The sequence below is a fragment of the Lontra canadensis genome, unplaced genomic scaffold (genome assembly GCF_010015895.1).
Source record: "Lontra canadensis isolate GAN:19392208 unplaced genomic scaffold, GSC_riverotter_1.0 scaffold1124, whole genome shotgun sequence".
NCBI lineage: Eukaryota > Metazoa > Chordata > Mammalia > Carnivora > Mustelidae > Lontra > Lontra canadensis.
The window spans coordinates 1-15,360 of record NW_022632108.1 but is presented as its reverse complement, the minus strand read 5'-3'; the positions used below and the strand labels follow the sequence as shown (position 1 = coordinate 15,360).

Below are 15,360 nucleotides of genomic sequence, written 5' to 3'. Positions count from 1 at the left end.
TTTTGATGACCATGGATGACTTTCAGCACCACTTTCTTGATCTTCTAAGCCTTTGACTAGGCTTTGGGTTTGAGAGGGACAGGGGCTTCCTTGTCTTTGTTGTCATCTTCATGGAAGGGTGAAATAATTTAATCCACAGAATCTAAGGCAGTATGCTTCCACTATAACTTAGGACCTAAGAACATATGTTTTATTTAAAGAATTCTCATCCTTTTCTCTTATGATAAGATTATAAAAGTGACCATAATTTATTGCAATTCCTGCCATCAAGAGATGCAGTCTGTTCTACTCCTTGAATCTGGACTGAACTGTAAATTTTCTTTGTACCACAGAATGACATAGAAGCCACATTATACTAGTTTGGACCTGGGCTGTTAAGGGCTCTGTTAAGGGCTTTTGCTTGCTGTTTGTGGGACCCTTGCCACTGCTACCATGTGAACAAGCCTGAACTAGTCTGTTGGAGCATGAGACATCACATGGAGACATCAAACCATCCCATTTATTTATTTTTTATTTTATTTTTTTTTTAAGATTTTATTTATTTATTTGACAGAGAGAGATCACAAGTAGACAGAGAGGCAGGCAGAGAGAGAGAGGGAAGCAGGCTCCCTGCTGAGCAGAGAGCCCGATGCGGGACTCGATCCTAGGACCCTGAGATCATGACCTGAGCCGAAGGCCGAGGCTTAACCCACTGAGCCACCCAGGCGCCCTATTTTTTATTTTTTTTTAAGATTTTACTTATTTATTTAAAGCACATGAGAGTGAGCAGGGAGAGGGGCAAAGGAAGAGGGAGAAAAACCTCAAGCAGAATTTGTGCTGAGTGTGTGGAGCCCAACAACGGGCTCAATCTCATGACCCTAAGATCATGACCTGAACCAAAATCAGGAGTTGGATCCTTAACTAACTGAGCCACCCACGTACCTCTCCAACCACACCATTTTAGAATAGCCAATCCTCGGATGCCAAGTAGCTACCCGCAGATGTATGCATCAGCCCGGCTGTGATTAGTCAAATCTGTCCCTGATCAGCAGAACCACCCAGTCAAGCCCAACCTAAATTCAAAAGCCACATTATCATGAATGAAGTAAATTTTTTGGGTGTAATTTTTTTGGTGGTCAGTTACACAGCAAAAACTAATTACTCTCAGTCCATTATAATTCTTTACCGGAGAGAGTAAATTTTTGGAACACTGCCATCTCTGGGCCAATATTAAACTTATGATTCCACAGTCTATGTTTACTGAGAATTATGAGCACTCGTTAAATACACTTACCTTAATGGGATTCCTATAGAAAGACTCCTTTCCTGAAGATGGGAATGACATGGCAATGATACGCTCTGTAAGCCAAAATAGCCACTACTATGAATATCATTATAAATGTGAAACAATATATGAGAACTGAACTTATATACAATCAGACTTCTTTTTCATAGAAAAGAACTTTCTGGATTAAGAATGATGGGGAAAAAAGCTACTTCTCTGTATAATCAAGAAAACATATTAAATTATCTGCTATAATGACCATTAAACTCACACAGTGTTCTTAAGACTCAACTGGTTCCTGCCATATGGGACAGATTTGTGTTGACCAGTGGTGAGAATTCATTTCCTATGTAGACACCAGAGAAAAATGAGAAATCTGGGTTCCAGCAATGGCGGGGACTCTCAGGGTGCCTTCCAGAGTTCCTGACTCAGAAAACTGAGATCTCTTATTCTCCAGAGTTTCTGGAAGAGAACAGGTCTTTCTGAAATCCTTGTACCCCAGAAAAATACCAGAACTCAAATTCCAAACCAAATAAAGGGAGCCAACTGGAAATCCATTCAATTTCCTGGAAGGTAACCAAGCAGCCCTGATTTGAGAGGACCATGTAGATTTTCCATTGTCAGGGATAAACTACAAATATGTTGTGCTGCCATAGTGGCTCATGTCTTCATGGATAAAGAATGCTTTGAAAGAACATGGCTCAGACAAAGCAAGAACCAGATGAACATAATTACTCACACACCAGAAAGATTTGATGTTAATACAAGTAAATCAACAGTTAAACTTTACAAACCGGTAACATAAGTGAGGTCTAAGTCAAATCCATCCTTCTTGTACCGCCGTTTGTTTCCTGAAACCTGAGAGTTGAAAACAATCATTAACTTATGAGATGAAAAATCATCATAAAAATAAAGAATATTATATAGATATCTAAAACCCTTGTCAGTATTCCCTGAAGCAAACATATTCTGAATCATAAAGATATTTTGCCTGCTTACCATCCTTCTGGCCAGCTGTTCAAGATGCCTCTTTTGATGAACCAGATGAAAAACTCTTACAAGAATGACAAGTCGTAGAAGTCGAAAGAAAATTGTCAATCTAATGGTAAAGAGATTCATTTTTGCTTTAGAAATAGGATTTTGTCAATATGGATCAAACCTAGAGCTATAGTTCTTAACCAGGGGTGATTTTGCACACACACTGCCCACCCCCCCGCAAACCAAGCCTCTTAACCACCCACCTATAGGATACTTGGCAATGTCTGGGGATATTTTTCGTTGTCACACTGTATGAGGGTGTGCTACTTGTACCTAGTGGGTAGAAGCCAGGAATGCTACTAAACACCAATGCACAGGACAGCCCTTATAACAAAAGAACTCTGTGGTCCGAAGTACCCATAGTGCAGAGGTTGAGAAACTCTGGGGGAGAGAAATAGTTATATGATAGACTTAGAATTTGTGGATTGAACTTTTGTGATTTAAGATGAGCATTTTCCCATCATTTTCACATCAAAACTTTCTTCTGTCAAATGGTTCTTGTTCACCTGTGTCTTTCCCATCAGTAACGAGGCTCACTACAGCTGCTAACACATTATCAGGCAGGCAACAGATTAAGATATTTCCCGAGTGTGCTAGCTGGTGGCTCTCCTACCATCAGAAAAAAACATGATGGCAGAGAACTGAATGGTTTGAATATGTGCTTCTTTAACTTGACTGTGCAGATGATTCAGTAGGTCTGGAGTAGGGCCTGAGGTATTTTTCCTCTTGCATTTCTAGCAAGTTCTTTGGTGATACTGAGGTTGCCAGTCAGAGGACCATAGTGGATCTAGTTATTTCAAAACAACTTCAAAAGCCTATCATAGGACATCACATTTTATTGGGACCTGAATTGAATCCTAAGCGTTGGAGTACAGAAAGGATCAAGATGTTGGGACTCATGAGTGAGCCACCCAACATCTATATCTCAATATACATCTATTCCTTTTCTTCATTGCTACTGTAGGAAGAGGAAAAGCAGGGGAGAGGGGGACATTTTCAGTCTCTCATACACGTTTTAGTTTCCTGATACCTAAACAGTTCTAATGTTGCCTCAGGTTTCTTCATTTCAGCTATATTGCAAAATTCCACTACCATGGTTCTACCTATGTCACCTTGTTTTCTGTTCCATTTGTTCTTTCTGAGAGAAATCATCTTGGAAGTCACCCAAATTTTGGATATGTTCAAACTAGTACTCTCTTGGTTACAGGATAAACTCAGGAATTTCATGTGTAAGGAACTTGTAATTGAAGCTCAATGGGAATTCAGTGGGAATTTCTTTTTTTTAAATTTAAATTCAATTAGCCAACATATAATACATCATTAGTTTTTGATGTAATGTTCAATGATTCATTAGTTGACTAGAATACCCAGTGCTCATCACATCACATGCCCTCCTTAATGCCCATCAGGAGTATCACAATGCCTGGCTTCAAGCTGTATTACAAAGTTGTGATCATCAAGACAGCATGGTACTAGCACAAAAATAGACACATAGATCAATGGAATGGAATAGAGAGCCCAAAAATGGACCCTTAACCTAGGGTCAACCAATTTTTGAAAAAGCAGGAAAGAATATCCAATGGGAAAAAACCATCTTTTCAATAAATGGTACTAGGAAAGTTGGACAGCCACATGCAGAATGAAACTGGACCATTTCCTTACACCATACACAAAGATAAACTCAAAATGGATGAAAGACCTAAATGTGAGATAGGAATCCATCAAAATCCTAGAGGAGAACAAAGGCAGTAACCTCTTAAACCTCAGTGGGAATTTCAAAATGTAGAGAAGCTAAAGGGAGTACAAGAGGCAAAGTCCCAACTTTCTTCTTTGGGGGCTCCATGTTCTTTATTCAGCTAAAGGTACTTAATCTGTATACCCTTCACTCTTCCCTAAATACAACCATTCTTTAGTTTCTAAGTATGTGGAAATTTGTCTAAATATTTCATTTATGGTAGCTTATTTGGCTCAGGATCATCACATTCAGACTTAGAAAGATTATACAAAAGGAATAATACAGAAAAAGACCCCCGCCCCCAAAAAAGAAAAAAAATTAAACTTTAAGAGAAATAAACATATATATCTTACCTGGGGATAGTTTGAAGAGACTTAACGTCACAAAACATATAAATAATATTAATCAGTAGAGTCATTACAATAATGACAGCATCCAAGAAGTTAAGTGCATCAGAAAAATAGTATTTTATCCTGTAGTATAAAACAAAAAATATTAGTGTATGCTGTCCCAAAGAAATAAGGATATTTTAAGAACACAAATTATTGGACTTACTCCATTAAGCATTCTAGTTTAATGGATTCTTTAAAATGCATACTAGACTAGACTAAGGAGGAAAACATCCAAATTGTATCTTATTTTATACAAACAAGTGACAAAAGCATCAATATGGCAACTTAAGTATGGGAAGAGATAGAACCAAACCATTGAATAAGAGGCAAGCAATGCCTTCACGTATTGGGTGAGAAAGATGGGCTGTTTGGCAATACTACTGAGCACCAGAAGCTAAATGTGTCACGGCCTTTGAGCAAGTGGGCTGTGAGGATTGTGCAAGAGAAACACACAGTCCAGTAATTGGTTTGCAAACTCTGGCTTTGTGCCTACAGTAGAATCCCTGTAGACTGGGATTTCCCCTGTAAAAGCTGAACTTCTATCCACTTTGCCTTTCTCCCCAACACTGGCTCCTTTAGCCAGGAGCACTGGTGCTCCAAGGAACTCTTCTTGGAATTCTGGAGTAGCTCCTCTAAGGCTCTGAGTAACCTGGGGGTAAAAACTGTCCTTGGTTCTGAAGTAGGAGGATAGAAGTTCAGCAGAAGAGGAGACAAGTAGCATTCTGAAATGCTCTACATGAAATGAGACTGGGGAATTAGTCCCTGACTCTCACTGCTGACATCTTCCAGGGCTTGGCTTACTTCGTTCACCTTTTCATAAATCCAGCAAGCAAAGAAAATCAGCTGCTGCGTCACCACCAAGCTTCACTGATGGGATGAGCATGCTACAGATCTCTTAATCCACTTCACCATAAATATGTTTTCAACTGAGGTAGGGGATTGTTCATGACCTATTATCTAGTATTGATACACTGTCAGATTTTATTTAGATTCAACTCTTGTTGAGATTTATATTCATAGCTCACACACATTTTCCTCTTAATAATGTACACACAGACACACAATAGTTGCCTGGCCCCACTTTGCAAACTCTTTAATCTTTACCTGTTGAAGGATCTGCAACATATTGCTGGAAATTAGAGTGCCAGCTGCAACAATAATATTAAAGCCCAATCCAGGAGAAATTAGAATTTGGATTGTTTTCTTGTTGACCATTCCTCCAAGGGGAATAGTTTTTCTTTTCTTTTTACTTTTTTTTTTTTTAGTTATTGATCTAGTCTTCCATGATTCATTATTTGCGTATAACACCCAGTGTTCATTGCAATACCTGCCCTCCTTAAGACCCATCATCAGACTAACCCAACCCTAACCTCCTCCCTCTGAAACCCTCAGTTTGTTTCCCAGAGTCCATAGTCTCTCATTGTTCGTCTCCTGCTCTGATTCTACCCCCTTCATTTTCCCCTTCCTTCTCCTAATGTCCTCCATGCTATTCCTTATGTTCCACATATAAGTAAAACTATATCGTAATTGTCTTTCTCTGCTCGACTTATTTCACTTAGCATAATCCCTTCTAGTTCCATCCATGTCAATCCATATATACAATGGAATATTACTCAGCCATGAGAAAGGATGAATACCCATCATTTGCATTGAGGAGAATTATTTTGATAAAGAGGGGCACATTTGTTAGGTTGCCTTGGTAATTATTTTGGGATGTTGCTCATAGCAGTACAAAATAGCTTCACATGCTTTTAAACAATTAATCAAACTTACCCTTCTACATAGGCTTGAAGAAGAACATCCATCAAAAAAAATAAAGCAATAGCTAAAGAAATTGAACGATATTCCAAAGGAATATATGTTGTGCTATTAGTGACGATCAGGTCTGTAATGATGAGAGACAGATCCACAAAGACCAGCAAAATTCCAAATATTCTACAACAGAGAAATAGAATAAAGATAAAGTGTTTTTTACTCTTAAAGTTAGACTACATTTAGGCCAATGATATATCAAAATGTCACTTAGGATTAAATTGTCCACTGGTACAGAATACTGTGTTGCCTTAGAATCTCAAAAACAATTACTAAGTTTTCACCCAATGGAAGCAACTGTTAGAGAACTAAAATTCCCATACCAACATTTCATGTTATCATGCCCTTTTACAAAGGACACATCAGATTAATGCTTCAAGATAGCACAGGTAACCTGAATTAAAATTCTATGTCTTGGGCGCCTGGGTGGCTCAGTTGGTTAAGCGACAGCCTTCGGCTCAGGTCATGATCCTGGAGTCCGGGGATCAAGTCCCGCATCGGGCTCCCAGCTCCACGGGGAGTCTGCTTCTCCCTCTGACCTTCTCCTCGCTCATGCTCTCTCTCACTGTCTCTCTCTCTCTCTCTCAAATAAATAAATAAATAAATAAAATATTTAAAAAAATTACATGTCTCAATTTGTAAACTTAGCTTAAATGCGAAATTTTTTTAAGGGGCTTCTACCAATATCTCATAATAAATAGAATCTCATTCTTATTGATAACTTTCACAAATTTAGCAATAAAAACCAAGTGAGAGCATGACTAACATGCCCTTAAAAGTCCACTTTGACTAGTAAGATGTTTTATCAGTGAGATTATATATTAATAGATGCTTCTAGCACAGTGCTGGGCACATGGGAAGGAATTCAGTTCCATAAATACATACATGATTGAACTCTAAAGTACTTCCAAAATCTTGCTTTCATATATTCCAAACACATTCTTCATAAACTGATTACACTACTTGTATAATCTATGAAGATAAATTTATTAGTCCTCAAAATACTTTCTTATACTTCCAATGCAAATTAAAATATTATAAATTTGTCATAAATTTTTAATAATTTTTGTACTATATGGTGGCTAACTGAACATAATAAAAATTAAAAATTAATTTTAATTTTAATTTTAAATACATTTAAAAGAAAGTAAGTATTTTGCGTGACTCTATATCATGGCAGAAAATCTCACAGTCACGTAGAGAAGTCCAAGCAGAATGCTTCCAGAATTAAGGAGTACTTCTAGACAAATAAAGTGTTTAATACAAACACTTGGATTTTAAAAAGCATCCTTCATTAATTTACTTTTACAGGTAGAAAAAATATACTAATATATTATTATCAGGCTTAGATACCATTTCTTTGCAATTCTTAATGTCCAGCTTAAACTAAAATTTCAAGACAAATTACATTAAATGGGGCACAAGGGCTTTTTAGCAACATATTGACAGTGAAAATGTGCCCCCCGAGGTCCTTTATTATTAAAAAATATTTGACGCTAAGTCAAGCAGAGAGAGTCAATTATCATATGGTTTCACTTATTTGTGGAGCATAACAAATAACATGGACGTGGAGAGATGGAGAGGAGAAGGGAGTTGAGGGAAATTGGAAGGGGAGGTGAATCATGAAAGATTATGGACTCTGAAAAACAACCTGAGGGTTTTGAAGGGACAGGGGGTGGGAGGTTGGGGGAGCCAGATGGTGGGTACTAAGGAGGGCACGTATTGCATGGAGCATTGGGTGTGGTGCAAAAACAATGAATACTGTTACGCTGAAAAGAAATTTAAAAAAAATTTTAATGATATGTGTAATTATCTCCTTTTCTAGGGTTTCACATACCTGAACGTTAGTGATGATGCAAGTGAGTACAAAATTCTACTAATCATGCTGCTGCAAAAAGAAGTAGAAATTAAATTCCAGAGTTTCAAGTTTATCACAGATTTCTTCTAATATAGAATATAAATTTAGCCAATAACAAAGGACAATATAGTTTGAAAGTTCTTCCGAAGAATCACAGCAAAATCTTTACCAAGATTTTCAATGTTCTGCTTCAAGATTTTTTAACTTTCATATGTAGAATAAATGCAAATAAAACACTCAACTATGTTCAGTAATATTTCCATTGCCTGTAAAGCCCCAGTCCCAAGTTTATGGTATTATTAAATTTGGGTTCATTAACTAAAGCAAGATAACATGGAGACAGAAAGTCAGGGTAGAAGAGATCAATGTCCCATCTCTCCCATTAATGAACTGTGGGATCCTGTGGCAAGTCGTCAAACCTTGGCCAGACCTGTTTCCATAGCAGTAAAACAAAGCCCTTCAATAAATGATACTCTTGTCTTATAATATTCATCTCTTGAAAAAAAAGACATACAGGAACACAACACTTAATCATTAATGAGAATCACATTGGAGTGGCAAGTGCCCTTTGAAGATACAGAATTTTAGTAAGATACATTTCTTTTTTCTTTTTTTTTAAGATTTTATTTTTTTATTTATTTGACAGAGAGAGGGAGATCACAAGTAGGCAGAGAGGCAGGGAGAGAGAGGGGGAAGCAGGCTCCCTGCTGAGCAGAGAGCCTGATGTGGGACTCAATCCCAGGACCCTGAGATCATGACCTGAGCCGAAGGCAGAGGCTTAACCCACTGAGCCACTCAGGTGCCCCAGTAAGATATATTTCAAAGGAGAAACACCCTAGAGACTGGGCTCCTTCCATTAACAGAAGGAGGAGGAGCCCGTTTGATGGAGCCTCCAGCTATGCCTGGAGACAAGGTGAGCAAATTATTGCCCTGCTGAAATCTACAACATAAGACCCAAATTTCACCCCAAGTGGTATTTATGTAAAAGCAGTGCTTATAGCCTTCACCCAAGACTAGACTGGCCAATGGAGTGAAGAGATGAATATAACTGGGCGCTGCCAAAATTCGGTACTTATGAATGCTATTAGGCTAACCTGAGATATAAGAGCTCCCCACTGCCTGCAAATTCTCCCTCCCCCAACTGCGCTCACTACGTCTGCCTAGGCTTAGGAAGCTGAGACTAATGCGGACACATGACTGATTGGCCAAAAGAGGGGAATTGCCCTGAGGCTGCCATTTTCTTAAAACACGCCCTTCTGATCACACACAGACTGGATCTCTGGATAGTGAGGAAATGTTACAAGAATTCTGAATTTACTTCACAAAGTGACAATACAGAACCCATGCCTGATAAAATCACAAGGCATGAAGGGGAGGCTTTAACTCCCCTATTTTTTTTTCAGTGCCTCCCAAAACTACTCCAAGTAAATATACAGTTGAGATTTTTTTTAAAAGACAGTGTGTTAAGATTGTAGCTTCAAACAACGGTGTGGAGTTTGCAGAGAAAGAACTCTGACTCAGTAATTTTATATTCAGGAGAAGCATTATTTGTATTTAAAAGGAACAGACAAACACCCTCCAATGTGCCATGACTCAAAGCAGAGAGGCCATGTGCCTCTCCTAAAAACAATTACTCAAAGAAGTGCCAACTTCTTTGAAAGTTGAGTCAAATGAGTCAATGAGTCAAAATGAAGAACTCAGGAATAAGGAAGATATCTTATAAAGACAAAGTGTTAAGAAATCACAAAGACTCAGAACTGAGCCTAAATAATCACTGTTAACATAGCATGTGGCAATGTAAACAATTGATTCTAAAACCAAGGTGAATAATATGAAATACTCCATAATAGTATGGCTTTAATATTGTAGGTTTTCAAGGGACTTCTGGGAAGATGATGGAATAAGAGGATCCTAAGTTTCCCTTGGGCACACCAAGATAATAGCTATGTCAGTGTAACTAACCCAGAAAATGACCTAAAGACTGACAGAAGAGACCTTCCACAGGTCATCATAGAGAGGAGGCCACACTGAAAAGTGGAGGTGGGGTGGAGATGCTGTGGGAAACAAAACTCCTACTAAGACTAACTTCAAATAAGAGGGACCCCACAAGCATGGAAAAGAGAGAGAAGCAGACTCCACAGAAGGTACCCCAGACTTGGGGGACATGCAATGGGAATACAAGCACCATAACATTTGGCTTTGAAAGCCAGTAGGGTTTAACATTGTGAGTTTATTCAACCAGCAGGACTTAATTCAGGGTACTTTAAAAATCAGTGGGCTTAGTTCTAAGAGAGCCAGAGGGCAATAGGAAACTGAGTCCTTGCCCTTACGGAGCAAGAAAAACAAGCAATCCCACTGAGATAAGCATAGAAGCAGCAGTTTGAAAAGGATCTGGGGTATAGTGAAGGAGATTTATTTATTAATCTCAGAGTATGTGCTGGAGAGCAGTGATCTTTAGACTTCTCCAAGAACAAAAGAGCTGGTGGGACCATTTGCCCCCTCCCTACCCTAGATAGCCTGGCACTTATGGGAACCAGTGAGAATACTTTACAGCTACCTTGCCAACAGCATGTCCCCTGCCCTCGTATTCTCCTGTGGATCTGCCACATCCAACATGCCCAACTTAGAGGGGCTGCCTTCAAAGTGACACCTGCCCTGAGGAGGGAAGGTAAAGGGAAGATAACTACACACATTAGTTCTACTGTAGTCCCAACAGCTGAACCTTATAATTGGCAGTGCAGGTGCCCTGTCAATCAATGCATGTGCCACCCAAACAGATAGATGGGGGCAGGTATCTGATCAGATTGCCAGACCCATCTGTCAACAAGAACCTGCCAGGGGACAGCACAGAGAGATAAACCAACAGTTCAGGGTCACTGTAGTTCTGGTAGATGGATTGGAGGCTGGTATCTTGTTAGTCTGCAGGTCTCACCCACCAACCAAAGACTCTCAACAGCACACTGAGTTCAGTGTGACTGCAACCCCAGCAAATGAGTTAAGGGCAGGCATCTTGTCTCACTGCTGATACCACCCAACTGCAAGTCCACAGCAGTCCCAGACTGGCCCCTTGACAGCAGAGGGACCTAAGCCAACCTACAACAGGCAAATTATAGCCAACAGGCCATTGTAGCCAACTGGACTGAAGGAAAGTGAGGCTTAGCCTACAGCAGTAGAGTACATGGAATCCACATAGAAGAAACCCCTGAAGCACCTGTTTCTGGTAAACAGGCACCCCAGAACCTCTTCTTCATAAGGTCCCTACTTTCAAAGTCAGGAGACATAACTGACTTTCCTAATACATAGAAACAAACACAGAAAGTTAGTTAAAGTGATGAAACAGAAAAATGTGTCCTAAATGAAAGGACAGGACAAAACAAGAGCAAAAGAGCTAAAATGAGACAGAGATAAGCAATATGCTTGATTTAAAAAAAAAAAAAAAAACTCAAATTAATGGACATAAAGATAATTACTGGACTTAAAAAAAGAGTGGAGGACCTCAGGGAGACCTTCAAAAAAGAGCTATAAAATATAAAAAAAGAACCAACCAGAGGTAAAGAACTCAATAACCAAAATTAAACATATGCTAGAGGGAATAAATAGAGTAGAGGAGGCAGACGAATCAATCAGCAAGATGGAACATAGAGTAACAGAAAGCAATCAAGCTGAACAACAACACAAAAGAATAAAAAATATGAATAGGTTAGGAACTCAGCAAAATCATCAAGCATAATAACATTCACATTATAGAAATCCCAAAAGGAGAAGAGAAAGAAAAGGGGGCAAAATTTGAAGAAATAGCATCCCAAATTTGGGGATGGAAACAGACATCCAGATCCAGGAGACACAGAGAGCCCCCAATAAAGTCAATACATAGAGGTCCACACCAAGATACATAACAATTAAAAAGGTAAAAGGTAGTGGTAAAGAGATTTTATCTTAAAGCAGCAAGTGAAAAATAAAGCAGTTACATAAAGGGGAAACCCCATAAGTCTATCAGTTGATTTTTCAGCTGAAACTCTGAGGCCAGAAGTGGCATAATATATTCAAAGTGCTGAGAAGAAAAAAAACCTGCCCTTAAGAACACTCTACTCAGCAAGGCTCTCTTTCAGGATAGGAGAAATGAATAGCTCTTCAAACAAAAGTGAAAGGAGTTCATTGCTACTATACCAGTCTTACAGGAAACATTAAAGGAAATTCTTTTTGTGGAAAGAAAAGGCCATTATTAAGAGTAAGAAAATCATGAAAGGAAAACATTTCACATATAATTACAAACATAATAAGTAATAAATTAGTTATAAAGCCAGTATGGAGGTAAAGCAAAAGGCAGTAAAATCAATTATATCTATAAAAATCAGTCAAGGGATTCATAAAACAAAAGGATATAAAGTCTGACATCACATATATAAAATGTGGTGGGAGATATACAAATATAGTGCTTTTAGAAAGGGTTCAATCTTAAGCTACCATCAATTTAATATAGACTACTATATGCAAAAGATGTTAGACATGAACCTAATGATAACCACAAATCAAAAACCTATAATTATGCAAAAAAAAAAAAAAAGAGAAAGGAATCCAAACATATCACTAAATGACCCATTAAGCCACAAGGGAAGAGAGCAAGAGAAGAACTACAAAAATAACTATAAAGCAAGTAACAAAGGGGCACCTGGGTGGTTCAGTCAGTTAAACATCTGCCTTCTGCACGGGTCATGATCTCAGGGTCCTGAGATCAAGCCGAACATCTGGCTCACTGCTCAGATGGGAGTCTGCTTCTCCCTCTCCCATGCCACTGCTCATGCTCTCTCTCACTGCCTCTCTCTCTCTCAAATAAATAAAATCTAAATAAATAAATAAATAAATAAAACAAGTAAAAAAATGGCAGTAAGTACATACCTATTAATAATTACTTAGAAGGTAAACCGACTAACTGCTCTAATAAAAAGACACAGGGTGACTGAATGGATAAGAACAAGACCTATCTATAAATGGTGCCTAGAAGAGACTCATTTCAGATCTGAAGACATGTAGATTGAAAGTGAGAGAATGGAAAAACATTTACTATGTAAATAGAAGCAAAAGTCTAGGATAGCAATACTTAGATCAGAAAAACAGATTTTAAACAAAGACTGTAACAAGAGACAGAGACATAAACATAAAAGGAACAAACCAACAAGAAGGCATAATTGTATGCACCCAAATATAACCAATTAGGTGCTCAACCTAGGAGCACCTAAATCCATAAAGCAACTATTAACAGACATAAAGTAAGAAATTGAGAGTAATAACAAAATAGTAGGGGACTTTAACACCCCACTTACATCAATGGATAGATCATCCAGACAGAAAATTAACAAGGTAACAGTAATTTTGAATCACACATTGGACTACAGGGACCTAACACATATATTCAGAACATTCCATCCTAGAACAGCAGCATACATATTATTTTTGGGTACACATGGAACATTCTCCAGAATAGATCATATGTTAGGCCAGAAATCAAGTCTCAACAGATTCAAAAGGATAGAAATCATATCATGCATCTTTTCCAACCACACAGTACAAAACCAGAAATCAATCACAAGAAAAAAAATTTCTTTTAATTTTTTTATTTAAAAATTTTAATCAAATTTTTAAATTTAAAACTAAATAACCTGCTAACTAAACAATGAATGAGTCAACCAAGAAATCAAAGAGGAATTAAAAAATACATGAAGACAAATGAAAATGAAACACGATGGTCCAAAATCTGCGATGCAGCAAAAGCTGTTCTAAGAGGAAAGGCCTATCTCAATTAGCAAGAAATACCTCAGATAAACAACCTAACCTTACACCTAAAGGAACTGGGAAAAGGACAAAACCAAAGCCAGTAGAAGGAAGGAAATAATAAAGGTTAGAGTAGAAATAAGTGAAATGGAAACTTAAAAACAATAGAACAGGTTAATGAAACAAGGAGCTTGTTCTTTGAAAGGATCAAGAAGTTTGATGAGCCTTTAGCCAAACTCAGAAAGAAAGAACAAGAGTGAGAGTGAAAGAGAACATGACGGTGAGTGCGCACAAATAAATACATTCAGAAATGAAGGAGGGGAGATAACAACCAACAACACAAAATTACAAATGATTATAAGAAAATCTCATGAAAAATTATATGTAAACAAATTGGACAACATAGAAGAAATGGATAAATCCTAGAAATAGAACCTCCCAATACTGAATCAGGAAGACATAAAAAAATTTGAACAGGCCAATTACTAGCATGAAATTGACTAAGTCATTGAAAATACTCCTGATAAAAGTCCAGGACCAGGTGGATTCACAGATGAATTCTATTAAACATTTAAAGAAGAGTTAATAACCCATTCTTCTCAAATTATTCCAAAAATAGAAGAGGAAGAAAAGCTTCCAAATTCCTTCTATGAGGCCACCATTACCCTGATACCAAAACCAGATAGACACTACAAAAAAAAAAAAAAAAAAAAAAAAAAAGAATTACAGGCCAATATCACTGATGAACATAGATCCAAAAATCCTCAATATGCTAACAGACCAAATCCAACAATACATTAAAAAAACTTGCCATCAAAACCAAGCAGGCTTTATTTCAGGGATGCAAGAGTGATTCAATATTTCAAGTCAATCAATGTGATACAACACATCAAACAGAGAAAGGATGAAACATATATGATCATTTCAATCAATGCAGAAAAGACACTTGACAAATACAGCATCCATTCATGATAAAAACTCAACAAAACAGGTTTAGAGGGAATATACCTCCATATAATAAAGGCCATATATGCAAACCCACAACTAACATCATATTCAATGGTGAAAGACTGGGAGAATTTCCCCTGTTAGGAACAAGTCAAGGATGTCTATTCTCACCACTTTTATTCACCATAGTGCTGAAAGTCCTAGCCATAGCAATCAGACAAGAAAAAGAAATAAAAACCAACTAAATTGGTAAGGAGAAAGTTATTCTCTATTTGCAGATAATCCAATACTATATATAGAAAACCCTAAAGACTACACCAAAAATTCCTAGAACTGATAAATGAAGTCAGTAACGTCCCAGAATACCAAATTAACATATAGAAATCTGTTGCACGTCTATCCACTAATAAAGTAGCAGAAAAGTTAAGAAAACAATTCCATTTACAACTGCACCAAAAGGAGTAAAATACCTAGGAATAAGCTTCACCAAGGAGATGGAAGAATATACTCTGAAAACTATAAAACATTGATTAAAGTAGTTGAA

At 37.7% G+C, this 15,360-nt stretch overlaps 1 protein-coding gene across 1 annotated transcript; it reads right to left on the bottom strand.

Moving 5' to 3' along the window:
- Positions 1-1,273: 1,273 nt before the first annotated feature.
- On the bottom strand, positions 1,274-8,171 carry LOC116863416 (phosphatidylinositol 3,4,5-trisphosphate 3-phosphatase TPTE2-like; the record flags this gene model as incomplete). The annotated part of the gene is made up of 6 exons (XM_032850870.1): positions 8,079-8,171; positions 6,203-6,364; positions 4,391-4,510; positions 2,264-2,363; positions 2,059-2,122; positions 1,274-1,338 (listed from the first exon to the last, which is right to left on the bottom strand). Coding segments are annotated over exons 1-6 (558 nt in total), but the record flags the coding sequence as incomplete, so codon positions are not given.
- Positions 8,172-15,360: the final 7,189 nt, after the last annotated feature.